This window comes from Rana temporaria, chromosome 7 (assembly GCF_905171775.1).
Source record: "Rana temporaria chromosome 7, aRanTem1.1, whole genome shotgun sequence".
NCBI classification, from domain to species: Eukaryota; Metazoa; Chordata; class Amphibia; order Anura; family Ranidae; genus Rana; species Rana temporaria.
Genome location: NC_053495.1, coordinates 458,055 through 481,451, shown reverse-complemented (window position 1 = coordinate 481,451; position 23,397 = coordinate 458,055). Strand labels below are relative to the sequence as shown.

Sequence of the window (23,397 nt, the reverse complement as noted above, 5' to 3'; positions counted from 1 at the left end):
AGGAGAGGATCCCCCATATGATACATTGTGGTGAGGAGGGGATCCCCCATATGATACATTGTGGTGAGGAGAGGATCCCCCATATGATACATTGTGGTGAGGAGGGGATCCCCCATATGATACATTGTGGAGAGGATCCCCCATATGATACATTGTGGTGAGGAGAGGATCCCCCATATGATACATTGTGGTGAGGAGAGGATCCCCCATATGATACATTGTGAGGAGGGGATCCCCCATATGATACATTGTGAGGAGGGGATCCCCCATATGATACATTGTGGAGAGGAGAGGATCCCCCATATGATACATTGTGGTGAGGAGAGGATCCCCCATATGATACATTGTGGTGAGGAGGGAATCCCCCATATGATACATTGTGGAGAGGAGAGGATCCCCCATATGATACATTGTGGAGAGGAGAGGATCCCCCATATGATACATTGTGGTGAGGAGAGGATCCCCCATATGATACATTGTGGTGAGGAGGGGATCCCCCATATGATACATTGTGGTGAGGAGAGGATCCCCCATATGATACATTGTGGTGAGGATCCCCCATATGATACATTGTGGTGAGGAGGGGATCCCCCATATGATACATTGTGGTGAGGAGGGGATCCCCCATATGATACATTGTGGAGAGGAGAGGATCCCCCATATGATACATTGTGGTGAGGATCCCCCATATGATACATTGTGGAGAGGAGAGGATCCCCGATATGATACATTGTGGTGAGGAGAGGATCCCCCATATGATACATTGTGGTGAGGAGGGGATCCCCCATATGATACATTGTGGTGAGGAGAGGATCCCCCATATGATACATTGTGGTGAGGAGGGGATCCCCCATATGATACATTGTGGTGAGGAGGGGATCCCCCATATGATACATTGTGGTGAGGAGGGGATCCCCCATATGATACATTGTGGAGAGGAGAGGATCCCCCATATGATACATTGTGGTGAGGAGGGGATCCCCCATATGATACATTGTGGAGAGGAGAGGATCCCCGATATGATACATTGTGGTGAGGAGAGGATCCCCCATATGATACATTGTGGTGAGGAGGGGATCCCCCATATGATACATTGTGGTGAGGAGGGGATCCCCCATATGATACATTGTGGTGAGGAGAGGATCCCCCATATGATACATTGTGGTGAGGAGGGGATCCCCCATATGATACATTGTGGTGAGGAGGGGATCCCCCATATGATACATTGTGGTGAGGAGAGGATCCCCCATATGATACATTGTGGTGAGGAGGGGATCCCCCATATGATACATTGTGGTGAGGAGGGGATCCCCCATATGATACATTGTGGTGAGGAGAGGATCCCCCATATGATACATTGTGGTGAGGAGAGGATCCCCCATATGATACATTGTGGTGAGGATCCCCCATATGATACATTGTGGTGAGGATCCCCCATATGATACATTGTGGTGAGGATCCCCCATATGATACATTGTGGAGAGGAGAGGATCCCCCATATGATACATTGTGGTGAGGATCCCCCATATGATACATTGTGGTGAGGAGAGGATCCCCCATATGATACATTGTGAGGAGGGGATCCCCCATATGATACATTGTATCCGTGGAATGTGTGTCTCCGGGGCGGACCAAGCTCGAGCGATCGAGCGAGTGATCAGATCTATCGCCGGGGACGACGATTACGGATTTTAATGACCCGGAATTATCTCCGGTTTGTTGATCGCCGTTCCTCCTCGCCGATGTTTGTTTATCTCTGATGGCGACCTCTTCATCCGCCGCCGCGCTCTTCTCTCTTATCTAAGTTCGGGAATTAGTGTCGCCTGATCTGAGCGCCGCGCGGGAAAGAAGATCCGCCGACAATACCGCCGACCGCTGAGAAAGTTCAGCCAAACGTCCGCGACATTCCGAAAAGTCTGATTATTTCTGATCCGAGGAAAAACATCAAAATACCCCGGAGGTATGTGTTGTAGCCGCCTTCAGGAGGAACATTGGAACATGCGTTCAACGCTGCGCGACCCACAGCAACCGGCGCCAGGAGCAGAGCGATGCGCGACCCACAGCAACCGGCGCCAGGAGCAGAGCACTGTGCGACCCACAGCAACCAGGAGCAGAGCGCTGCCCGACCCACAGCAACCGGCGCAAGGAGCAGAGCGATGCGCGACCCACAGCAACCGGCGCCAGGAGCAGAGCACTGTGCGACCCACAGCAACCGGCGCCAGGAGCAGAGCACTGTGCGACCCACAGCAACCGGCGCCAGGAGCAGAGCGCTGCGCGACCCACAGCAACCGGCGCCAGGAGCAGAGCGATGCGCGACCCACAGCAACCGGCGCCAGGAGCAGAGCGCTGCGCGACCCACAGCAACCAGCGCCAGGAGCAGAGCGATGCGCGACCCACAGCAACCGGCGCCAGGAGCAGAGCACTGTGCAACCCACAGCAACCGACGCCAGGAGCAGAGCGATGCGCGACCCACAGCAACCGGCGCCAGGAGCAGAGCACTGTGCGACCCACAGCAACCGGCGCCAGGAGCAGAGCACTGTGCGACCCACAGCAACCGGCGCCAGGAGCAGAGCGATGCGCGACCCACAGCAACCGGCGCCAGGAGCAGAGCGATGCGCGACCCACAGCAACCAGCGCCAGGAGCAGAGCGCTGCGCGACCCACAGCAACCAGCGCCAGGAGCAGAGCGATGCGCGACCCACAGCAACCGGCGCCAGGAGCAGAGCGATGCGCGACCCACAGCAACCAGCGCCAGGAGCAGAGCGCTGCGCGACCCACAGCAACCGGCGCCAGGAGCAGAGCGCTGCGCGACCCACAGCAGCCGGCGCCAGGAGCAGAGCGCTGCGCGACCCACAGCAACCGGCGCCAGGAGCAGAGCGATGCGCGACCCACAGCAACCGGCGCCAGGAGCAGAGCGATGCGCGACCCACAGCAACCAGCGCCAGGAGCAGAGCGATGCGCGACCCACAGCAACCGGCGCCAGGAGCAGAGCGATGCGCGACCCACAGCAACCAGCGCCAGGAGCAGAGCGCTGCGCGACCCACAGCAACCAGCGCCAGGAGCAGAGCGATGCGCGACCCACAGCAACCGGCGCCAGGAGCAGAGCGATGCGCGACCCACAGCAACCGGCGCCAGGAGCAGAGCGCTGCGCGACCCACAGCAACCGGCGCCAGGAGCAGAGCGCTGCGCGACCCACAGCAGCCGGCGCCAGGAGCAGAGCGCTGCGCGACCCACAGCAACCGGCGCCAGGAGCAGAGCGATGCGCGACCCACAGCAACCGGCGCCAGGAGCAGAGCGATGCGCGACCCACAGCAACCAGCGCCAGGAGCAGAGCGATGCGCGACCCACAGCAACCGGCGCCAGGAGCAGAGCGCACCACACAGTGGACCTCATTGTACGATCAATCTGACTGGTTGAGAGCATTTTCTATATATATAACGTAACAAGTGATCCCACTCTTGTTAGTTTTGGTTTAGTAAATCAGCCCCAATCTCTGTACACAGCGGAGTACTGGGAGCAGACAGTGTGGTCTCCGCCCCGGGGGTTGTACCGGCTCTGCGGTCTCCCCCCGGGGGTTGTACCGGCTCTGCGGTCTCCTCCCCGGGGGTTTACCAGCTCTGCCCCGGGGGTTATACCAGCTCTGTAGTCTCCTCCTCGGGGGTTGTACCGGCTCTGCGGTCTCCTCCCCGGGGGTTGTACCGGCTCTGCGGTCTCCTCCCTGGGGGTTGTACCAGCTCTGCGGTCTCCTCCCCGGGGGTTGTACCGGATCTGCGGTCTCCTCCCCGGGGGTTGTACCGGCTCTGCGGTCTCAGCCCCGGGGGTTGAACCGGCTCTGCGGTCTCCGCCCCGGGGGTTGTACCGGCTCTGCGGTCCCCGCCCTGGGGTTGTACCGGCTCTGTGGTCTCCTCCCCGGGGGTTGTACCGGCTCTGTGGTCTTCTCCCCGGGGGTTGTACTGGCTCTGCGGTCTCAGCCCCGGGGGTTGAACCGGCTCTGCGGTCTCCGCCCCGGGGGTTGTACCGGCTCTGCGGTCCCCGCCCTGGGGTTGTACCGGCTCTGTGGTCTCCTCCCCGGGGGTTGTACCGGCTCTGTGGTCTTCTCCCCGGGGGTTGTACCGGCTCTGCGGTCTCTGCCCCGGGGGTTGTACCGGCTCTGCGGTCTCCTCCCCGGGGGTTGTACCGGCTCTGCGGTCTCCTCCCCGGGGGTTGTACCGGCTCTGTGGTCTCCTCCCCGGGGGTTGTACCGGCTCTGTGGTCTTCTCCCCGGGGGTTGTACCGGCTCTGCGGTCTCCGCCCCGGGGGTTGTACTGGCTCTGTGGTCTCCGCCCCGGGGGTTATGCCGGCTCTGCGGTCTCCTCCCCGGGGGTTGTACCGGCTCTGTGGTCTCCTCCTCGGGGGTTGTACTGGCTCTGCGGTCTCCTCCCCGGGGGTTGTACCGGCTCTGCGGTCTCCTCCCCAGGGTGTCTCGGTTCGTTGTGTTCCTTCAGGTGATGTTCTGTTTCTCGTTTCCTTGTTCCGCACAATGGGGAAGGAGCTTTATAGTCCCAGAATCTGTCTGCAGTCCCAGTTCAGGAAGTGCCGGAGCCGGTGGAGGGTTTTTATTTTATATCCTTTTATCGGAATATCTGTTCAATCCGGGAGGAAAGACACGGCCGGAGCGGCAGAAAATAAAATCAATCTTCTGTGATTCTGTGGTAGAGAGCGGATAAGAGGAGCTTAGAGGTTGTATTTAATTCAGCAAAACCAGAGTCTCCGCACATTCCCGGGAGGGGAGCTCTGTACAAACAATGCTCCTCGAAGGATGCCGCGCCGCCAAATGTACAACAACGCCACAAATATCTCAACTCTGAAGAAATAAACTTCAGGTGATAAGAGCCGCTATTCATACCGCCTGCCAGACTCCAACCGAAAGGAGATTTCCCCAAGCTAAACCGCATTCCAGCTATTCCCTACAATGTATACGTGGCCAACGATGAGACCCAACACAGAGCCCTAGAGTGAAGGGTTAACAATGAGACCCAACACCAAACCTTAGAGTGAAGGGTTAACAATGAGACCCAACACCAAGCCCTAGAGTGAAGTAATAACAATGAGACCCAACACCAAACCCTAGAGTGAAGGACCAACAATGAGACCCAACACCAAGCCCTAGAGTGAAGGACCAACAATGAGACCCAACACCAAGCCCTAGAGTGAGGGGTTAACAATGAGCAAGGGTTAACAATGAGACCCAACACCAAACCCTAGAGTGAAGGGATAACAATGAGACCCAACGCCAAACCTTAGAGTGAAGGGTTAACAATGAGACCCAACATCAAACCTTAGAGTGAAGGGATAACAATGAGACCCAACACCAAACCTTAGAGTGAAGGGTTAACAATGAGACCCAACACCAAGCCCTAGAGTGAAGGGTTAACAATGAGACCCAACACCAAGCCCTAGAGTGAAGGACCAACAATGAGACCCAACACCAAGCCCTAGAGTGAAGGACCAACAATGAGACCCAACACCAAGCCCTAGAGTGAGGGGTTAACAATGAGCAAGGGTTAACAATGAGACCCAACACCAAACCTAAGAGTGAAGGGTTTACAATGAGACCCAACACCAATCCCTAGAGTGAAGGGTTAACAATGAGAGCCAATACCAAACCTTAGAGTGAAGGGTTAACAATGAGACCCAACACCAAACCTTAGAGTGAAGGGTTAACAATGAGACCCAACACCAAACCTTAGAGTGAAGGGATAACAATGAGACCCAACACCAAACCTTAGAGTGAAGGGATAACAATGAGACCCAACACCAAACCTTAGAGTGAAGGGTTAACAATGAGACCCAACACCAAGCCCTAGAGTGAAGGGTTAACAATGAGATCCAACACCAAGCCTTAGAGTGAAGGGATAACAATGAGACCCAACACCAAACCTTAGAGTGAAGGGATAACAATGAGACCCAACACCAAGCCCTAGAGTGAAGGGTTAACAATGAGACCCAACACCAAACCTTACAGTGAAGGATTAACAATGAGACCCAACACCAAACCTTACAGTGAAGGGTTAACAATGAGACCCAACACCAAGCCTTAGAGTGAAGGGTTAACAATGAGACCCAACACCAAACCTTAGAGTGAAGGGTTAACAATGAGACCCAACACCAAACCTTAGAGTGAAGGGTTAACAATGAGACCCAACACCAAACCTTAGAGTGAAGGGATAACAATGAGACCCAACACCAAACCTTAGAGTGAAGGGATAACAATGAGACCCAACACCAAACCTTAGAGTGAAGGGATAACAATGAGACCCAACACCAAACCTTAGAGTGAAGGGTTAACAATGAGACCCAACACCAAGCCCTAGAGTGAAGGGTTAACAATGAGATCCAACACCAAGCCTTAGAGTGAAGGGATAACAATGAGACCCAACACCAAACCTTAGAGTGAAGGGATAACAATGAGACCCAACACCAAGCCCTAGAGTGAAGGGTTAACAATGAGACCCAACACCAAACCTTACAGTGAAGGATTAACAATGAGACCCAACACCAAACCTTACAGTGAAGGGTTAACAATGAGACCCAACACCAAGCCTTAGAGTGAAGGGTTAACAATGAGACCCAACACCAAACCTTAGAGTGAAGGGTTAACAATGAGACCCAACACCAAACCTTAGAGTGAAGGGTTAACAATGAGACCCAACACCAAACCTTAGAGTGAAGGGATAACAATGAGACCCAACACCAAACCTTAGAGTGAAGGGATAACAATGAGACCCAACACCAAACCTTAGAGTGAAGGGATAACAATGAGACCCAACACCAAACCTTAGAGTGAAGGGTTAACAATGAGACCCAACACCAAGCCCTAGAGTGAAGGGTTAACAATGAGATCCAACACCAAGCCTTAGAGTGAAGGGATAACAATGAGACCCAACACCAAACCTTAGAGTGAAGGGATAACAATGAGACCCAACACCAAGCCCTAGAGTGAAGGGTTAACAATGAGACCCAACACCAAACCTTACAGTGAAGGATTAACAATGAGACCCAACACCAAACCTTACAGTGAAGGGTTAACAATGAGACCCAACACCAAGCCTTAGAGTGAAGGGTTAACAATGAGACCCAACACCAAACCTTAGAGTGAAGGGTTAACAATGAGACCCAACACCAAACCTTAGAGTGAAGGGTTAACAATGAGACCCAACACCAAACCTTAGAGTGAAGGGATAACAATGAGACCCAACACCAAACCTTAGAGTGAAGGGATAACAATGAGACCCAACACCAAACCTTAGAGTGAAGGGATAACAATGAGACCCAACACCAAACCTTAGAGTGAAGGGTTAACAATGAGACCCAACACCAAACCTTAGAGTGAAGGGTTAACAATGAGACCCAACACCAAGCCTTGGAGTGAAGGGTTAACAATGAGACCCAACACCAATCCGGTGCACGGCACGGCAGAATAGTCCCCCTTTGGCTCCATTTCAGGCTCAAGTTCAGCTAAAAATTCGGACATGAACCGGTGAACGGGGACGCCCCGGACCCCCTGCTGTGCCCCCCCCCCCCCCCTCGCTGCACACAGTGTGGACCCGGCCCGAGGTGTTATAAGATGAAAGGAGATCCCGAGGAGGAAAGAGGAACCAGGTCATTCCAATTAGGAGGAATTACAGAAGATATGAAGGTCATCCAGAGGGAAGGAAAGTCCGGCTCTTCAGTGTCGGGAAGATACAAAGTAACACGAGAGAAATACAGAACACAATGGAGGAAATCTTTGTTACAATAATGAATGAAAACTAAATTTGATGATGCTACAAAGTACTGAGGTGGGGTGGGAAGGTAGAAGGGGGAAATGAGGGTAGGGGGGAGAGGGGTAAATGAGGGTGGGGTGGGAGAGGGGGTAAATGAGGGTGGGGGGGAGAGGGGGTAAATGAGGGAGGGGTGAGATGGGTAAATGAGGGTGGGGTGGGAGGGGGTAAATGAGGGAGGGGGGAGAGGGGTAAATGGGGATGGGGGGTAAATGAGGGTGGGGTGGGAGGGAACTCAGGGGGTAAATGAGAGTGGGGAGGGAGGGAGGACAGGGGGTAAATGAGGGTGGGGAGGGAGGACAGGGGGTAAATGAGGGTGGGGAGGGAGGACAGGGGGTAAATGAGGGTGGGGTGGGAGGGAGGACAGGGGGTAAATGAGGGTGGGGTGGGAGGGGGTAAATGAGGGTGGGGAGGGAGGACAGGTCGGTTTTTGCGGTTGATCGATGTCCATGAAGAAACGTTCGTGTTCCTCACACACCGAGTTTTTGTGGTTTTAGCCAAACCCCGAATACATTTTCTGTCCTCACTGTAATGTACATTATTGGGAAATCTGCATTTTATAGACAGAAGCCGATGTTTGGTGAATAGATGACGAGTGTCCTCTACTGATCATGGAAGTCACTCCGATGCCCCCCCATCTTTTTGTCTTTGAAACTCTATAAATATTGTACTTTGTGTTCAATAAACTCGAGAAACTCGGATCCACTTCCCAACCCTTTCATGTGTGAATTTGGGTTTCTCTCTCGGATCTGACGGATCACTGAAGTGTAATTTTACATTACCTAAGAATACACCTGGGTGGTTATGTTACATATCCTCATCATAGGGGGTAAATGAGGGTGGGAGGGGTAAATGAGGGTGGGAGGGGTAAATGAGGGTGGGAGGGGGGAGTAGAGGGGTAAATGAGGGTGGGGTGAAATAGGGATTGTGGGGTGGGATTGTTGGGATGGAAATGGCTGTGATCGCTGGGGGGGGGGGGGGTCATTTGTAGACATGGGGGCAGAGGTGACAGCTGGTGGAGGGAAGGAGAAGGCAGAAATGCCCCCCCCCCCACCGAGGGGACAGAGATGTGCAGAGTTGTGATTCGCCGGATATTCGATGTGAGAATAAAAGGTTTCCCCCGTTCGGGTGGATTGGGGGGGGGGGGGGGGAACAGCTCATTATTTTCTCCTCTCCATATGTGATGTATTAGGAGATGAGCGCCCTTCACTCCGAAGAATCCATTAGTGGGAAGGATGGGAGCGCCCTTCCTCCACCCGCCAATCACACGGCGATCTTCATCCTTCTCTAATATCTGATTAATGAGCGACAACCATTATCTCCTGACATGACTTTGATTGACAGCTTGTCCCATTAAAGGGGCGGAGGAGGAACCACCGCACAGCCGATCGATGGTCGGACAATGTGGGGACGTCTGTCATAACAATGTCACTGAGATAATTGGATAATAATCTCCTCCAACACGGGGACTCCCCTGATGGTGGGGATGGATTTCATCAGATTTATTATTTCACTTTCTCTCTGAGATCACCAATAAGAGGGAACGATCAATGAGGGGCCCCCAACTGTCAGTATATCATCAATGAGGGGCCCGAGTGTCAGTATATCATCAATGTGGGGCCCGAGTGTCAGTATATCATCAATGTGGGGCCCCCAACTGTCAGTATATCATCAATGAGGGGTCCGAGTGTCAGTATACCATCAATGTGGGGCCCCCAACTGTCAGTATATCATCAATGTGGGGCCCCCAACTGTCAGTATATCATCAATGTGGGGCCCCCAACTGTCAGAATATCATCAATGAGGGGCCCGAGTGTCAGTATATCATTAATGTGGGGCCCCCAACTGTCAGTATATCATCAATGAGGGGCCCGAGTGTCAGTATATCATCAATGTGGGGCCCGAGTGTCAGTATATCATCAATGAGGGGCCCGAGTGTCAGTATATCATCAATGAGGGGCCCGAGTGTCAGTATATCATCAATGTGGGGCCCCCAACTGTCAGTATACCATCAATGTGGGGCCCCCAACTGTCAGTATATCATCAATGTGGGGCCCCCAACTGTCAGTATATCATCAATGTGGGGCCCGAGTGTCAGTGTGCTATTATTCTGGGGCCCCAGGAGGCCTTTTCCCATCATTGTAAATCCATCCAGCCCTTTACTAGTGGGATGTGAATAGTCTCGGCCATCCAGCCCTTTACTAGTGGGATGTGAATAGTCTCGGATGGAATGTTGGGATTGGGCTTCTCTAATTGGTCGCTTTCCTTCTCTTGCAGCTCTACATCCAGACCACCACGCTCACCATCTCCATGAATCTTAGTGCCTCGGTGGCTCTGGGGATGCTCTACATGCCCAAGGTGTACATCATCATCTTCCACCCGGAGCTGAATGTCCAGAAACGCAAACGCAGCTTTAAGGCGGTGGTGACGGCGGCCACGATGTCATCGCGTTTGTCACACAAGCCCAGCGACCGACCCAACGGGGAAGCCAAGACAGAGCTCTGCGAGAATGTGAACCCAAACAGTGAGTATCTCCGACCCCCCAACTATGAGGTCCTCCAACCCGGGACCATGAGATCCGGTGCTCCGGCCTGAGAGCAGGGGAGCAAGTAATGGGATTGGGGGGAGCAAGCAATGGGAATGGGGGGAGCAAGCAATGGGAATGGGGGAGCAAGCAATGGAAATGGGGGAGCAAGCAATGGGAATGGGAAGAGCAAGTAATGGGATTGGGGGAGCAAGCAATGGGATTAGGGGAGCAAGCAATGGGAATGGGGGGAGCAAGCAATGGGAATGGGGGAGCAAGCAATGGAAATGGGGGAGCAAGCAATGGGAATGGGGGGAGCAAGTAATGGGATTGGGGGGAGCAAGCAATGGGAATGGGGGGAGCAAGCAATGGGAATGGGGGGAGCAAGCAATGGGAGGAGCAAGCAATGGGATTGGGGGGAGCAAGCAATGGGAGGAGCAAGCAATGGGAATGGGGGGAGCAAGCAATGGGAATGGGGGGAGCAAGCAATGGGAATGGGGGAGCAAGCAATGGGAGGAGCAAGCAATGGGAATGGGGGGAGCAAGCAATGGGAATGGGAGGAGCAAGCAATGGGAATGGGAGGAGCAAGTAATGGGATTGGGGGAGCAAGCAATGGGATTAGGGGAGCAAGTAATGGGAATGGGGGAGCAAGCAATGGGAATGGGAGGAGCAAGTAATGGGATTGGGGGAGCAAGCAATGGGATTAGGGGAGCAAGCAATGGGAATGGGAGGAGCAAGTAATGGGATTGGGGGAGCAAGCAATGGGAATGGGGGGAGCAAGCAATGGGAATAGGGGGAACAAGTAATGGGAATGGGGGGAGCAAGCAATGGGAATGGGGGGAGCAAGCAATGGGATTGGGGGGAGCAAGCAATGGGAATGGGGGGAGCAAGTAATTGGATTGGGGGGAGCAAGGAATGGGGGGGAACAAGTAATGGGAATGGGGGGAGCAAGCAATGGGAATGGGGGGAGCAAGTAATGGGATTGGGGGGAGCAAGCAATGGGAATGGGGGGAGCAAGCAATGGGAATGGGGGGAGCAAGCAATGGGAATGGGGGGAGCAAGCAATGGGAGGAGCAAGCAATGGGATTGGGGGGAGCAAGCAATGGGAGGAGCAAGCAATGGGAATGGGGGAGCAAGCAATGGGAATGGGGGGAGCAAGCAATGGGAATGGGGGGAGCAAGCAATGGGAATGGGGGGAGCAAGCAATGGGAGGAGCAAGCAATGGGAATGGGGGGAGCAAGCAATGGGAATGGGAGGAGCAAGCAATGGGAATGGGAGGAGCAAGTAATGGGATTGGGGGAGCAAGCAATGGGATTAGGGGAGCAAGTAATGGGAATGGGGGAGCAAGCAATGGGAATGGGAGGAGCAAGTAATGGGATTGGGGGAGCAAGCAATGGGATTAGGGGAGCAAGCAATGGGAATGGGAGGAGCAAGTAATGGGATTGGGGGAGCAAGCAATGGGAATGGGGGGAGCAAGCAATGGGAATAGGGGGAACAAGTAATGGGAATGGGGGGAGCAAGCAATGGGAATAGGGGAGCAAGCAATGGGAGGAGCAAGCAATGGGATTGGGGGGAGCAAGCAATGGGAGGAGCAAGCAATGGGAATGGGGGGAGCAAGCAATGGGAATGGGGGGAGCAAGCAATGGGAATGGGGGGAGCAAGTAATGGGATTGGGGGAGCAAGCAATGGGATTAGGGGAGCAAGCAATGGGAATGGGAAGAGCAAGTAATGGGATTGGGGGAGCAAGCAATGGGATTAGGGGAGCAAGCAATTGGAATGGGGGGAGCAAGCAATGGGAATAGGGGGAGCAAGTAATGGGATTGGGCGGAGCAAGCAATGGGAATGGGGGAGCAAGCAATGGGAATGGGGGAGCAAGCAATGGGAATGGGCGGAGCAAGCAATGGGAATGGGAGGAGCAAGTAATGGGATTGGGGGAGCAAGCAATGGGATTAGGGGAGCAAGCAATGGGAATGGGAGGAGCAAGTAATGGGATTGGGGGAGCAAGCAATGGGAATGGGGGGAGCAAGCAATGGGAATAGGGGGAACAAGTAATGGGAATGGGGGAGCAAGCAATGGGAATGGGGGGAGCAAGCAATGGGATTGGGGGGAGCAAGCAATGGGATTGGGGGAGCAAGCAATGGGAATGGGGGGAGCAAGCAATGGGAATAGGGGGAACAAGTAATGGGAATGGGGGGAGCAAGCAATGGGATTGGGGGGAGCAAGCAATGGGATTGGGGGGAGCAAGCAATGGGAATGGGGGGAACAAGCAATGGGAATGGGGGGAGCAAGCAATGGGAATGGGGGGAGCAAGCAATGGGAATGGGAGGAGCAAGTAATGGGATTGGGGGAGCAAGCAATGGGATTAGGGGAGCAAGTAATGGGAATGGGGGAGCAAGCAATGGGAATGGGAGGAGCAAGTAATGGGATTGGGGGAGCAAGCAATGGGATTAGGGGAGCAAGCAATGGGAATGGGAGGAGCAAGTAATGGGATTGGGGGAGCAAGCAATGGGAATGGGGGGAGCAAGCAATGGGAATAGGGGGAACAAGTAATGGGAATGGGGGGAGCAAGCAATGGGAATGGGGGGAGCAAGCAATGGGATTGGGGGGAGCAAGCAATGGGAATGGGGGGAGCAAGCAATGGGATTGGGGGGAGCAAGCAATGGGAATGGGGGGAGCAAGCAATGGGAATGGGGGGAGCAAGTAATTGGATTGGGGGGAGCAAGGAATGGGGGGGAACAAGTAATGGGAATGGGGGGAGCAAGCAATGGGAATGGGGGGAGCAAGTAATGGGATTGGGGGGAGCAAGCAATGGGAATGGGGGGAGCAAGCAATGGGAATGGGGGGAGCAAGCAATGGGAATGGGGGGAGCAAGCAATGGGAGGAGCAAGCAATGGGATTGGGGGGAGCAAGCAATGGGAGGAGCAAGCAATGGGAATGGGGGGAGCAAGCAATGGGAATGGGGGGAGCAAGCAATGGGAATGGGGGGAGCAAGCAATGGGAGGAGCAAGCAATGGGAATGGGGGGAGCAAGCAATGGGAATGGGAGGAGCAAGCAATGGGAATGGGAGGAGCAAGTAATGGGATTGGGGGAGCAAGCAATGGGATTAGGGGAGCAAGTAATGGGAATGGGAGGAGCAAGTAATGGGATTGGGGGAGCAAGCAATGGGATTAGGGGAGCAAGCAATGGGAATGGGAGGAGCAAGTAATGGGATTGGGGGAGCAAGCAATGGGAATGGGGGGAGCAAGCAATGGGAATAGGGGGAACAAGTAATGGGAATGGGGGGAGCAAGCAATGGGAATAGGGGAGCAAGCAATGGGAATGGGGGGAGCAAGCAATGGGAATGGGGGGAGCAAGCAATGGGAATGGGGGGAGCAAGTAATGGGATTGGGGGAGCAAGCAATGGGATTAGGGGAGCAAGCAATGGGAATGGGAGGAGCAAGTAATGGGATTGGGGGAGCAAGCAATGGGATTAGGGGAGCAAGCAATTGGAATGGGGGGAGCAAGCAATGGGAATAGGGGGAGCAAGTAATGGGAATGGGGGAGCAAGCAATGGGAATGGGGGGAGCAAGCAATGGGATTGGGGGGAGCAAGCAATGGGATTGGGGGAGCAAGCAATGGGAATGGGGGGAGCAAGCAATGGGAATAGGGGGAACAAGTAATGGGAATGGGGGAGCAAGCAATGGGAATGGGGGGAGCAAGCAATGGGATTGGGGGGAGCAAGCAATGGGATTGGGGGAGCAAGCAATGGGAATGGGGGGAGCAAGCAATGGGATTGGGGGGAGCAAGCAATGGGAATGGGGGGAGCAAGCAATGGGAGGAGCAAGCAATGGGAATGGAGGAGCAGATGGTGGAAGAAGGGGGAATAGGTGATGACAGCAGAGGGAGCAAAAGTGGGGAGCAGGGGAGCGGGTGGTGGGGGGAGGGGCAATGTGGGGTGTGAGCCTCATGAGCAGGTGGAGCAGGGGGAGTGAGCAGTGGGAGGAGTATTGGGTGGAAGTGGGGGGAGCCGGTGGGGGGCAGTGAGGGTTTTTTAGGTATTGGAGTGATCTTTGCATGCTATAGATGGGGGGGGGGGGTACCAGTAGGGACGGAGAGATTTCAGAAGACAGGAAGTGTACAGTGGGGGAGGGGGGTATCTGTACAGTGGGGAAGGGGGGTATCTGTACAGGGGGTAGAAGTAGAGAATAGCCCCCCAATGATTGGATGAAGGTAATACTGGGAGGGACAAAGCCGGTTTGTTTGGCCCCCATGAAGGCAGGAATTGTATATCAGGGGGGGGGGGGGGCATACACAGACTTCATATAAACGTTTTCCTTTCTTCGTGATAAGGCGGGGGTCTGTGATACGGGGGGGTCTGTGATACGGGGGGGTCTGTGATACGGCGGGGGTCTGTGATACGGGGGGGTCTGTGATACGGCGGGGGTCTGTGATACGGGGGGGTCTGTGATACGGCGGGGGTCTGTGATACGGGGGGGTCTGTGATACGGCGGGGGTCTGTGATACGGCGGGGGTCTGTGATACGGGGGGGTCTGTGATACGGCGGGGGTCTGTGATACGGGGGGGGTCTGTGATACGGCGGGGGTCTGTGATACGGCGGGGGTCTGTGATACGGGGGGGTCTGTGATACGGGGGGGTCTGTGATACGGGGGGGTCTGTGATATGGCGGGGGTCTGTGATACGGCGGGGGTCTGTGATACGGGGGGGGTCTGTGATACGGCGGGGGTCTGTGATATGGCGGGGGTCTGTGATACGGCGGGGGTCTGTGATACGGGGGGGGTCTGTGATACGGCGGGGGTCTGTGATACGGCGGGCTCGGCTCGGCGCTCCTTTTCCGATCTCCAGGATGTATAACACTGGGAACGTGCTGCTGGTCATGTGACATTCGGTCGGGTTGCCACGTTCTCCGGCACCCGGTGATGCCGATCAGATTTCACAGCCTGCCTATTATTGGGTTAGATTGTGTCGGTGGCGATGCGAGGCCCACGCTGTGCGCTGCACTGGTCAGGACATGAAAAGCACAGCGGGGGAGGGGAGGGGGGAGGAGACCGGAGTACTGCAGGAGAATAAAAAGACTCCGGCTGGTGTGAGTGTTGTGCGGGGCCGGGGCCCCGGGGGCTGAGCGCTGATCCGAGGGGACCGCCGCGCCCCGGCTGGTCACATTGTCTGCCAATCACATAATGAGACCAGAAAGGCGAGCGCGGGAAGAGCGAGCGAGGCGGCGGGGTGAGCCGAGACACACAATGCCGACCCGGTCCAAAATCCACCCCCCATCCCCCACTCCCCTCATCCCCCACTCCCCCCACACAATGCCATTCCCCCCATCCCCCGACCCCCACACAATGCCATTCCCCCCATCCCCCGACCCCCACACAATGCCATCCGCCCCATCCCCCGACCCCCACACAATGCCAAGCGGGTCCAAAATCCACCCAATTTTCACCACAACATCTGCGCCGTGTATTATCATGGCCGCCGGCCGCGTTACCTTCCACCCGGATGGTTAGTAAAGCCCGTAATCCGGCGCCGGTGTTTGCCGCCCTTCCCCCGCTCGTATCCATGGCGCCGCGTCAATCGTCTCACTTGTGGAATTTTAGAATAATTTTCTGCTGACTTGGGAACACCCCAAAATTCTGCCCTTCCCCCGCATGAACTGTGGATGATCGGAGAACGGCGACACACTACGGCGCGGAAATGCGTCCCGGTGTTCCCGTAACGCCGACACGTTCCAAGACAAGGACGGCGTGACATAAAAACGCAGCAAAGTGTTAACCCCGCGGAGCCCTAGAAATAGACGCGGTGAGGTCACTGCGGATCCCGCTCTGTCCCAGATTCTATGTAGGCCGCATTCTTCGCGCCGCCGCGCCGTGCCGCCTCCTCCGGGAGACAAATTCTCATCAAACCTGGAAGATGATGGCGGTAATAATCTGCCGCCTCCGGACGCCACACAACTCCATTATCCGCCTTCATCTTCCTGTGGTCTCAGGTGTGGCGCCCTCTGGATGACGGCTCAGGGGACGTGATGACGTCACTGAGGGGGGAGGGGCGGGAAATCTGAGGTCTAATGACCGGACGCAGGAACATGGAAATGACCGGACCAAACCCACAAACTCCGCCCCAGAGCGCCCGTGAACTCCGCCCAGAAGGCTCCACCCACTACAGAAAATGACAGGAGGGGGTGGAAACAACACCAGTCCCCCTGCACAAGGAGAAAAGCAGAGCTGTGGGAGGGGCCCTGCAGGCTCCACCCACTACAACAAAACACAGGAGGGGCAAAGACAAGACCAGTCCCCCTGCACAAGGAGAGAGAGAGCAGAGCTGTGGGAGGGGCCTAACAGGCTCCACCCACTACAGGAAAAGGCGGAGACAAGACCAGTCCCCCTGCACAAGGAGAGAGCGTAGAGCTGTGGGAGGGGCCTAACAGGCTCCACCTACTACAAGAGGGGGCGGAGACAAGACCAGTCCCCCTGCACAAGGAGAAAAAGCAGAGCTGTGGGAGGGGCCTAACAGGCTCCACCTACTACAAGAGGGGGCAGAGACAAGACCAGTCCCCCTGCACAAGGAGAGAGAGCAGAGCTGTGGGAGGGGCCTAACAGGCTCCACCTACTACAAGAGGGGGCGGAGACAAGATCAGTCCCCCTGCACAAGGAGAGAGAGAGCAGAGCTGTGGGAGGGGCCAAACAGGCTCCACCCACTACAGGAAAAGGCGGAGACAAGACCAGTCCCCCTGCACAAGGAGAGAGAGAGCAGAGCTGTGGGAGGGGCCAAACAGGCTCCACCCACTACAGGAAAAGGCGGAGACAAGACCAGTCCCCCTGCACAAGGAGAGAGCGTAGAGCTGTGGGAGGGGCCTAACAGGCTCCACCTACTACAAGAGGGGGCGGAGACAAGATCAGTCCCCCTGCACAAGGAGAGAGAGAGCAGAGCTGTGGGAGGGGCCAAACAGGCTCCACCCACTCCAGGAAAAGGCGGAGACAAGACCAGTCCCCCTGCACAAGGAGAGGGCAGCAGTGGGCGGTCTTTATTACAGGAAGTCTCACATTGGATGACGGCACAGATCTGGGGGAAGTCACGTGACCGATGGATTTATTACCCCGGAGATCAGGATAATTCTGTAATATTGCGTCTGACATGAGGAGCGACGAAGAGCGATGAGGAGCGAGGAGGAGCGATGAGCAGCGATGAGCAGCGATGAAGAGCGACGAGGAGCGATGAGCAGCGAGGAGGAGCGATGAGGAGCGATGAGCAGCGAGGAGGAGCGATGAGGAGCGACGAGGAGGAGCGATGAGGAGCGATGAGGAGCGATGAGGAGCGACGAGGAGCGATGAGCAGCGATGAGGAGCGACGAGGAGCGATAAGCAGCGAGGAGGAGCGACGAGAAGCGACGAGGAGCTGGGAGTTCCATAAATAGGGATCGGATCGTCGCACTCGGCTGGAAGCGGCGTTCTCTGAAGCTCAGCAGAGCCTCTAATGAAGGGCGGCGGCCATGCTGACCTCACCACATGTCTCCGGCCTATGGGGACAGCTCGCCGGCACTGTCGCAGGACATCGGGGGAGGGTGACAAGACTTGTGGCCCCGCGGGAGGACCAATCACTTCACATTAAGTCTCCATTAGACTCGGCGTCCCCAGCTGGGATCGGATCATGTGGTGCTCCCCCCCAGTGCGTGTGCGCCTGTGTGCGTCCTTCTACCCAAAATATTCCCCTCCCCCCCCAAATCTGAGCGGCGCCGCACGTCAATTCTTCACATTGGAACCCAAGCTTCTGATTGGCTGCTGCAGCACATAAGTAGAGATCACCACACAGGAGGTCTCATCTCTCTGGGGTGTGAATGATCCCCGAAAGATTGCAGAGCGGAGCGCTGTGTCCATTCACATCAATTGATGGATCCCCCCTCCCCCAACCTCCAAACCCAGAATACATAACAAACTGCTTATACTTAGCTGCTCTGTGTAAGCAGCCCCGATCCTCCTCTTCTGGGGTCCCCACCAGTGCTCTGCACTCCTCTTCTGGGATCCCCCTCCACCACAAATCCTTTGGGAGGTAGAAGAGCGCTCATATTTGTGTTTAGCTGTTTGCCCCGAGTTCTGCTTTACATCTTGTTTCCATCAAGTCTCTCTTACCCTCCTCTGGGCCCCCGCTGTATCACAGACCCCCCCCGCCGTATCACAGACCCCCCCGTATCACAGACCCCCGCCGTATCACAGACCCCCGCCGTATCACAGACCCCCGCCGTATCACAGACCCCCGCCGTATCACAGACCCCACCGTATCACAGACCCCCGCCACATCACAGACCCCCGCCGTATCACAGACCCCGCCGTATCACAGCCCCCCCGTATCACAGACCCCCCCCGTATCACAGACCCCCGCCACATCACAGACCCCACCGTATCACAGCCCCCCGCCGTATCACAGACCCCCCCCCGTATCACAGACCCCCCCCGCCACATCACAGACCCCCGCCGTATCACAGACCCCACCGTATCACAGCCCCCCGCCGTATCACAGCCCCCGCCGTATCACAGACCCCCCCCCCGTATCACAGACCCCCGCCGTATCACAGACCCCCGCCGTATCACAGACCCCACCGTATCACAGCCCCCCGCCGTATCACAGACCCCCCGTATCACAGACCCCCGTGGTATCACAGACCCTTGCTGTATCACAGACCCCTGCCGTATCACAGACCCCCGCTGTATCACAGACCCCCGCCGTATAACAGACCCCGCCGTATCACAGACCCCCGCCACATCACAGACCCCACCGTATCACAGCCCCCCCCGTATCACAGACCCCCCCCCGTATCACAGACCCCCGCCACATCACAGACCCCCGCCACATCACAGCCCCCCCCGTATCACAGACCCCCCCCCCCGTATCACAGACCCCCCCCCGTATCACAGACCCCCGCCACATCACAGACCCCCGCCACATCACAGCCCCCCCCGTATCACAGACCCCCGCCGTATCACAGCCCCCCGCCGTATCACAGACCCCCGCCACATCACAGACCCCCGCCACATCACAGACCCCCGCCACATCACAGACCCCCCCCCCGTATCACAGACCCCCGCCGTATCACAGACCCCCGCCGTATCACAGACCCCCGCCGTATCACAGACCCCCGCTGTATCGCATACATTCTGCATTAGGTCGCCGTCTGGGCCAGGCAGCCATGTTTGCTGACAAGACTAATGAAGGCCTTTTAATCTGACCGCATGCGGAGATTTGACGCAGACGGATCATTGGCCGCTCTGTAAACGCGGCGCAGATCAAACGGCAAACATCAACCGGAGACGTGGAAGAGGGAGAGCAGAAATATAAATAAATGATGAGTGTTGGCTGTGACCGGCGCCGCGCATTCCCACCGTAAATATAAAAGAGACGTTTCTATGACTACGTCCAACGGAGGATATAGAGCGGGGCTCCGAAGGGGGATGAGGGGGGCCCCTAGACTAACCGGATCTACAGATCGGGGTCCTGATTAGTGCTGATGTGTGAGGGACGTATCTCCGCTCCGACCCTCAGATGTCCCGGAGACTCCAGGACCACACAAGGAGAGACCACATGGGGAGAGACCACACAGGGGGAGACCACACAGGGAGAGACTACACGGGGAGACGGGGAGAGACTACACAGGGAGAGACCACACGGGAGAGACCACACAGGGGGAGACCACACGGGGAGAGACCACACAGGGAGAGACCACACGGGGGGAGACCACACGGGGAGAGACCACACAGGGAGAGACCACACGGGGGGAGACCACACGGGGAGAGACCACACAGAGAGAGACCACACAGAGAGAGACCACACGGGGAGAGACCACACAGGGAGAGACCACACAGGGAGAGACCACACGGGGAGAGACCACACAGGGAGAGACCACACAGAAAGATACCACACAGAGAGAGACCACACAGAGAGAGACCACACAGGGAGAGACCACACGGGGAGAGACCACACGGGGAGAGACCACACGGGGAGAGACCACACAGGGAGAGACCACACGGGGAGAGACCACACGGGGGGAGACCACACGGGGAGAGACCACACAGAGAGAGACCACACAGGGAGAGACCACACAGGGAGAGACCACACAGGGAGAGACCACACGGGGAGAGACCACACGGGGGGAGACCACACGGGGAGAGACCACACAGAGAGAGACCACACAGGGAGAGACCACACGGGGAGAGACCACACAGGGAGAGACCACACGGGGGGAGACCACACAGGGGGAGAGACTACGCAGGGGTTAGTAGCAGATGAAGCAGAGGTCAGGAGTAAGTGATGTAGAGGTCAGAGGTCAGGAGTAAGTGACGCAGAGTGCAGCAGACCAGCACCCGGTCTCCTCCCTATCTGGAGATTTTTATTTTTAAAACTACGACCATAAAAAAAGTTAATATACAAAATAAACGAAATAACACAAAACAAACAACACACACAAACCATCATACCACCCTCCAAGAAAATAACTGCAAAAAAAAAAAAACACAAACAACATTAGAACGGGTATTTACAACAGGCTCACTGGTACAAGAAAAAGTCTTTATAGTCCATCAGAAAAAGCTTGTCCAGATCATTGCCAAAAAAAAAAAAAAAAAAGAACAAAACCAACTTAAAACGGCTCACTGGTACAGTAGGGAAATATTAAAGTCCATAAAAACCACTACTGTCCAGATCATCGCCAACCCACAACACACCCCACCACCAGAACAACAAATACCTACAACCCACGTATGAGCGAGAACATGATAATCAGACATGCCTGTAGCCTTATTTCAAAAATAAACTATAAACAAAATCTAAGGGGGGTGAGAAAGGAAAGTTGCCCCTACCCGTGGAGAGGGGCAGGGTCATGGCCTAAGGGGGCTGGAAGAGGAACCCCCTCCATAAATGGGCACACCTCTCAGGCCCGACCCTGCTCCTTTCCAGATCCCGCACCTTCACCAACTCCCGAAAGATATCGCCCACCACCTCATGCACAGACAGGATTTTGTCCCTAGTGGACACCAAACACCGAGCGTGCCAAGTGTAGTAAAGCACAACTACGCTGACTAAATAAAGTGACGATAACTCAAAACCCCTGCGGACCCCGAAGTCACCATACACCCGCTCAGCATAGGTCAGGGCCGGAAGGCGGGGGTAGCCAATGGCACCCCCTACCCCCGTAAGAACCTCCATGTTGAAGGGACATTGGACCAGAAAATGGTCCATGGTCTCCAATGTCCCTCCACATTCCCGTCGGGGACAGCCCCTGTCCCCTAGGTTCAGATATATGAGATTTGCACGGACGTACAGTCGTCCATGGAACGACCTCCATGCAAGATCCCAAAACTTGTTTGGAATTCTGGAAGAATTCAAGAGGGCTAACCCCTCCGTGAGGACCCTCTCAGGACAGTCCCTTAAAGACAGGGGCTTCAAAATGTCCGAGGCCATGACCCTCAGGTACAGCTCACGCCGACCCAGAGAGCCCACCTCAAGGGCAGTTATCCGCCACTGCCTCAGTGCCTTCAATGCCAGGGGGACGTAGGATGGGAGATACCCATGCGATCTCCTCAGATCGCCGGGCCTCCCCCCCTCCCCCCACCTCCTCAGGAACAGCAAGAGCCAGTCCTTGCATGAACATTCCCACCAGGAAGGTGCGTCCACAAAGATGGACTGCAAGTTGTACTTTACAAAAATGATGATGAAGAACACCACCGGGTTGACCATGTCCAACCCTCCTTGCCTTCGCTGGCGGTATGTGACCTCCCTCTTGATCAGGTTCAGTCTGTTTCCCCACAACAGCAGGAAGAACAGACCAGAGACCCGAGCATAGAGAGATGCTGGCAAAAGACACACGTAGCTCACAAAGAGAAACTCAGGCAGTAAGTACATCTTGACCAAGCATACCCTTTCCCTCAGGGAAAGTTTCCAACCTCTCCAGGCCTTCACCTTCCGAGTGGCACTCACCAGCCTGCGCTCCCAATTTAGCTTGGGATAATCACCCGGGCCGAAATGAATGCCAAGTACTCGAATCTCTGGTACGGGCGTGGGGAACACGTCCGGAAGGGGGAACTGCTCCCCCTCCTTCCCCATCCAGAAAACTTCACTCTTGTCCCAATTGACCAGCGAACCTGACGCCTCAGAGTAGCACCCGATCTGGGATTCCACATAATGGGCCTCCTCACGACCTGATACTACCACCGAGACGTCATCCGCGTAGGCCAAGACCATCACTGCCGAAACTGGACCCCCGACAGGTCCCACCGGAACCCCCACAAGACGCTCGCAGTCTAGCCTCCTTACGAAGGGGTCAACCGCAAAGACGTACAGGAGGGGGCTCAACGGGCAGCCCTGCCGGACGCCAGAGTCCACAGAAAAGGCCCGACCCACCCAACCGTTGACAAGAGGGAAGCTCTCAGCTCCCCTATACAATACCTGTAGCCAATCAACAAATTGATCAGGCAGACCGTATCTCCTCAGAAGCAGCCAAAGGTACTCATGGTTCACCCGATCAAACGCCTTAGCCTGATCCAGTGCAAGCAGATACCGCTCGCTGCCATCAGCCCTGCACCTTTCCACAGCCTCCCGGACGTTCAGGACGGCACCAAAAGTGCCCCGGCCAGGAATTGTGCAGTGCTGAGAGGGAGACAGCATCCTGCCCGCCAAAGCAGACAGACGTGTAAACAAGATCTTTGCCAGTATCTTCCTATCTTCCTAGTCGAGGTGAGCCTTTGATTGTGATTCTTGGTAGCAGTTGCTTTTATAGACATAGTACGGCTAATTATAACAGCTTAGTCTTCCTGGTAAGAGTTTTAGTATTTTTTACATTTATTTATAATGGAAACTGGTGGTAGGCGGGACGTTATGGTATCGACCATCCATTATAGTCCTCAAAGTCAGAGCAGAACTGTGTACTCTTCTGTCCAATTAAAAACCTTAAATATGGAAGGACATGTTCCCGTTAGAACCTTGATGAAATTGAATAAATATAATTTGCTTGATTTTAATTTTAATCTTATAGCTGAGAAAATCTTGTCAGTACCAAAAGTTGCTAATGCAGATACTTTGATAGATGAAAAAA

At 55.3% G+C, this 23,397-nt stretch overlaps 1 protein-coding gene across 1 annotated transcript in view; it reads left to right on the top strand.

The window, feature by feature from the left end:
• Window positions 1–23,397, top strand: part of GRM7 (glutamate metabotropic receptor 7) — a 353,299-nt gene that overhangs the window by 314,503 nt on the left and 15,399 nt on the right. Inside the window, exon 9 of the mRNA XM_040358638.1 lies at window positions 10,079–10,325. Coding sequence (XP_040214572.1) covers window positions 10,079–10,325 — 247 coding nt within the window. The remainder of the gene's footprint in view (window positions 1–10,078; window positions 10,326–23,397) is intronic.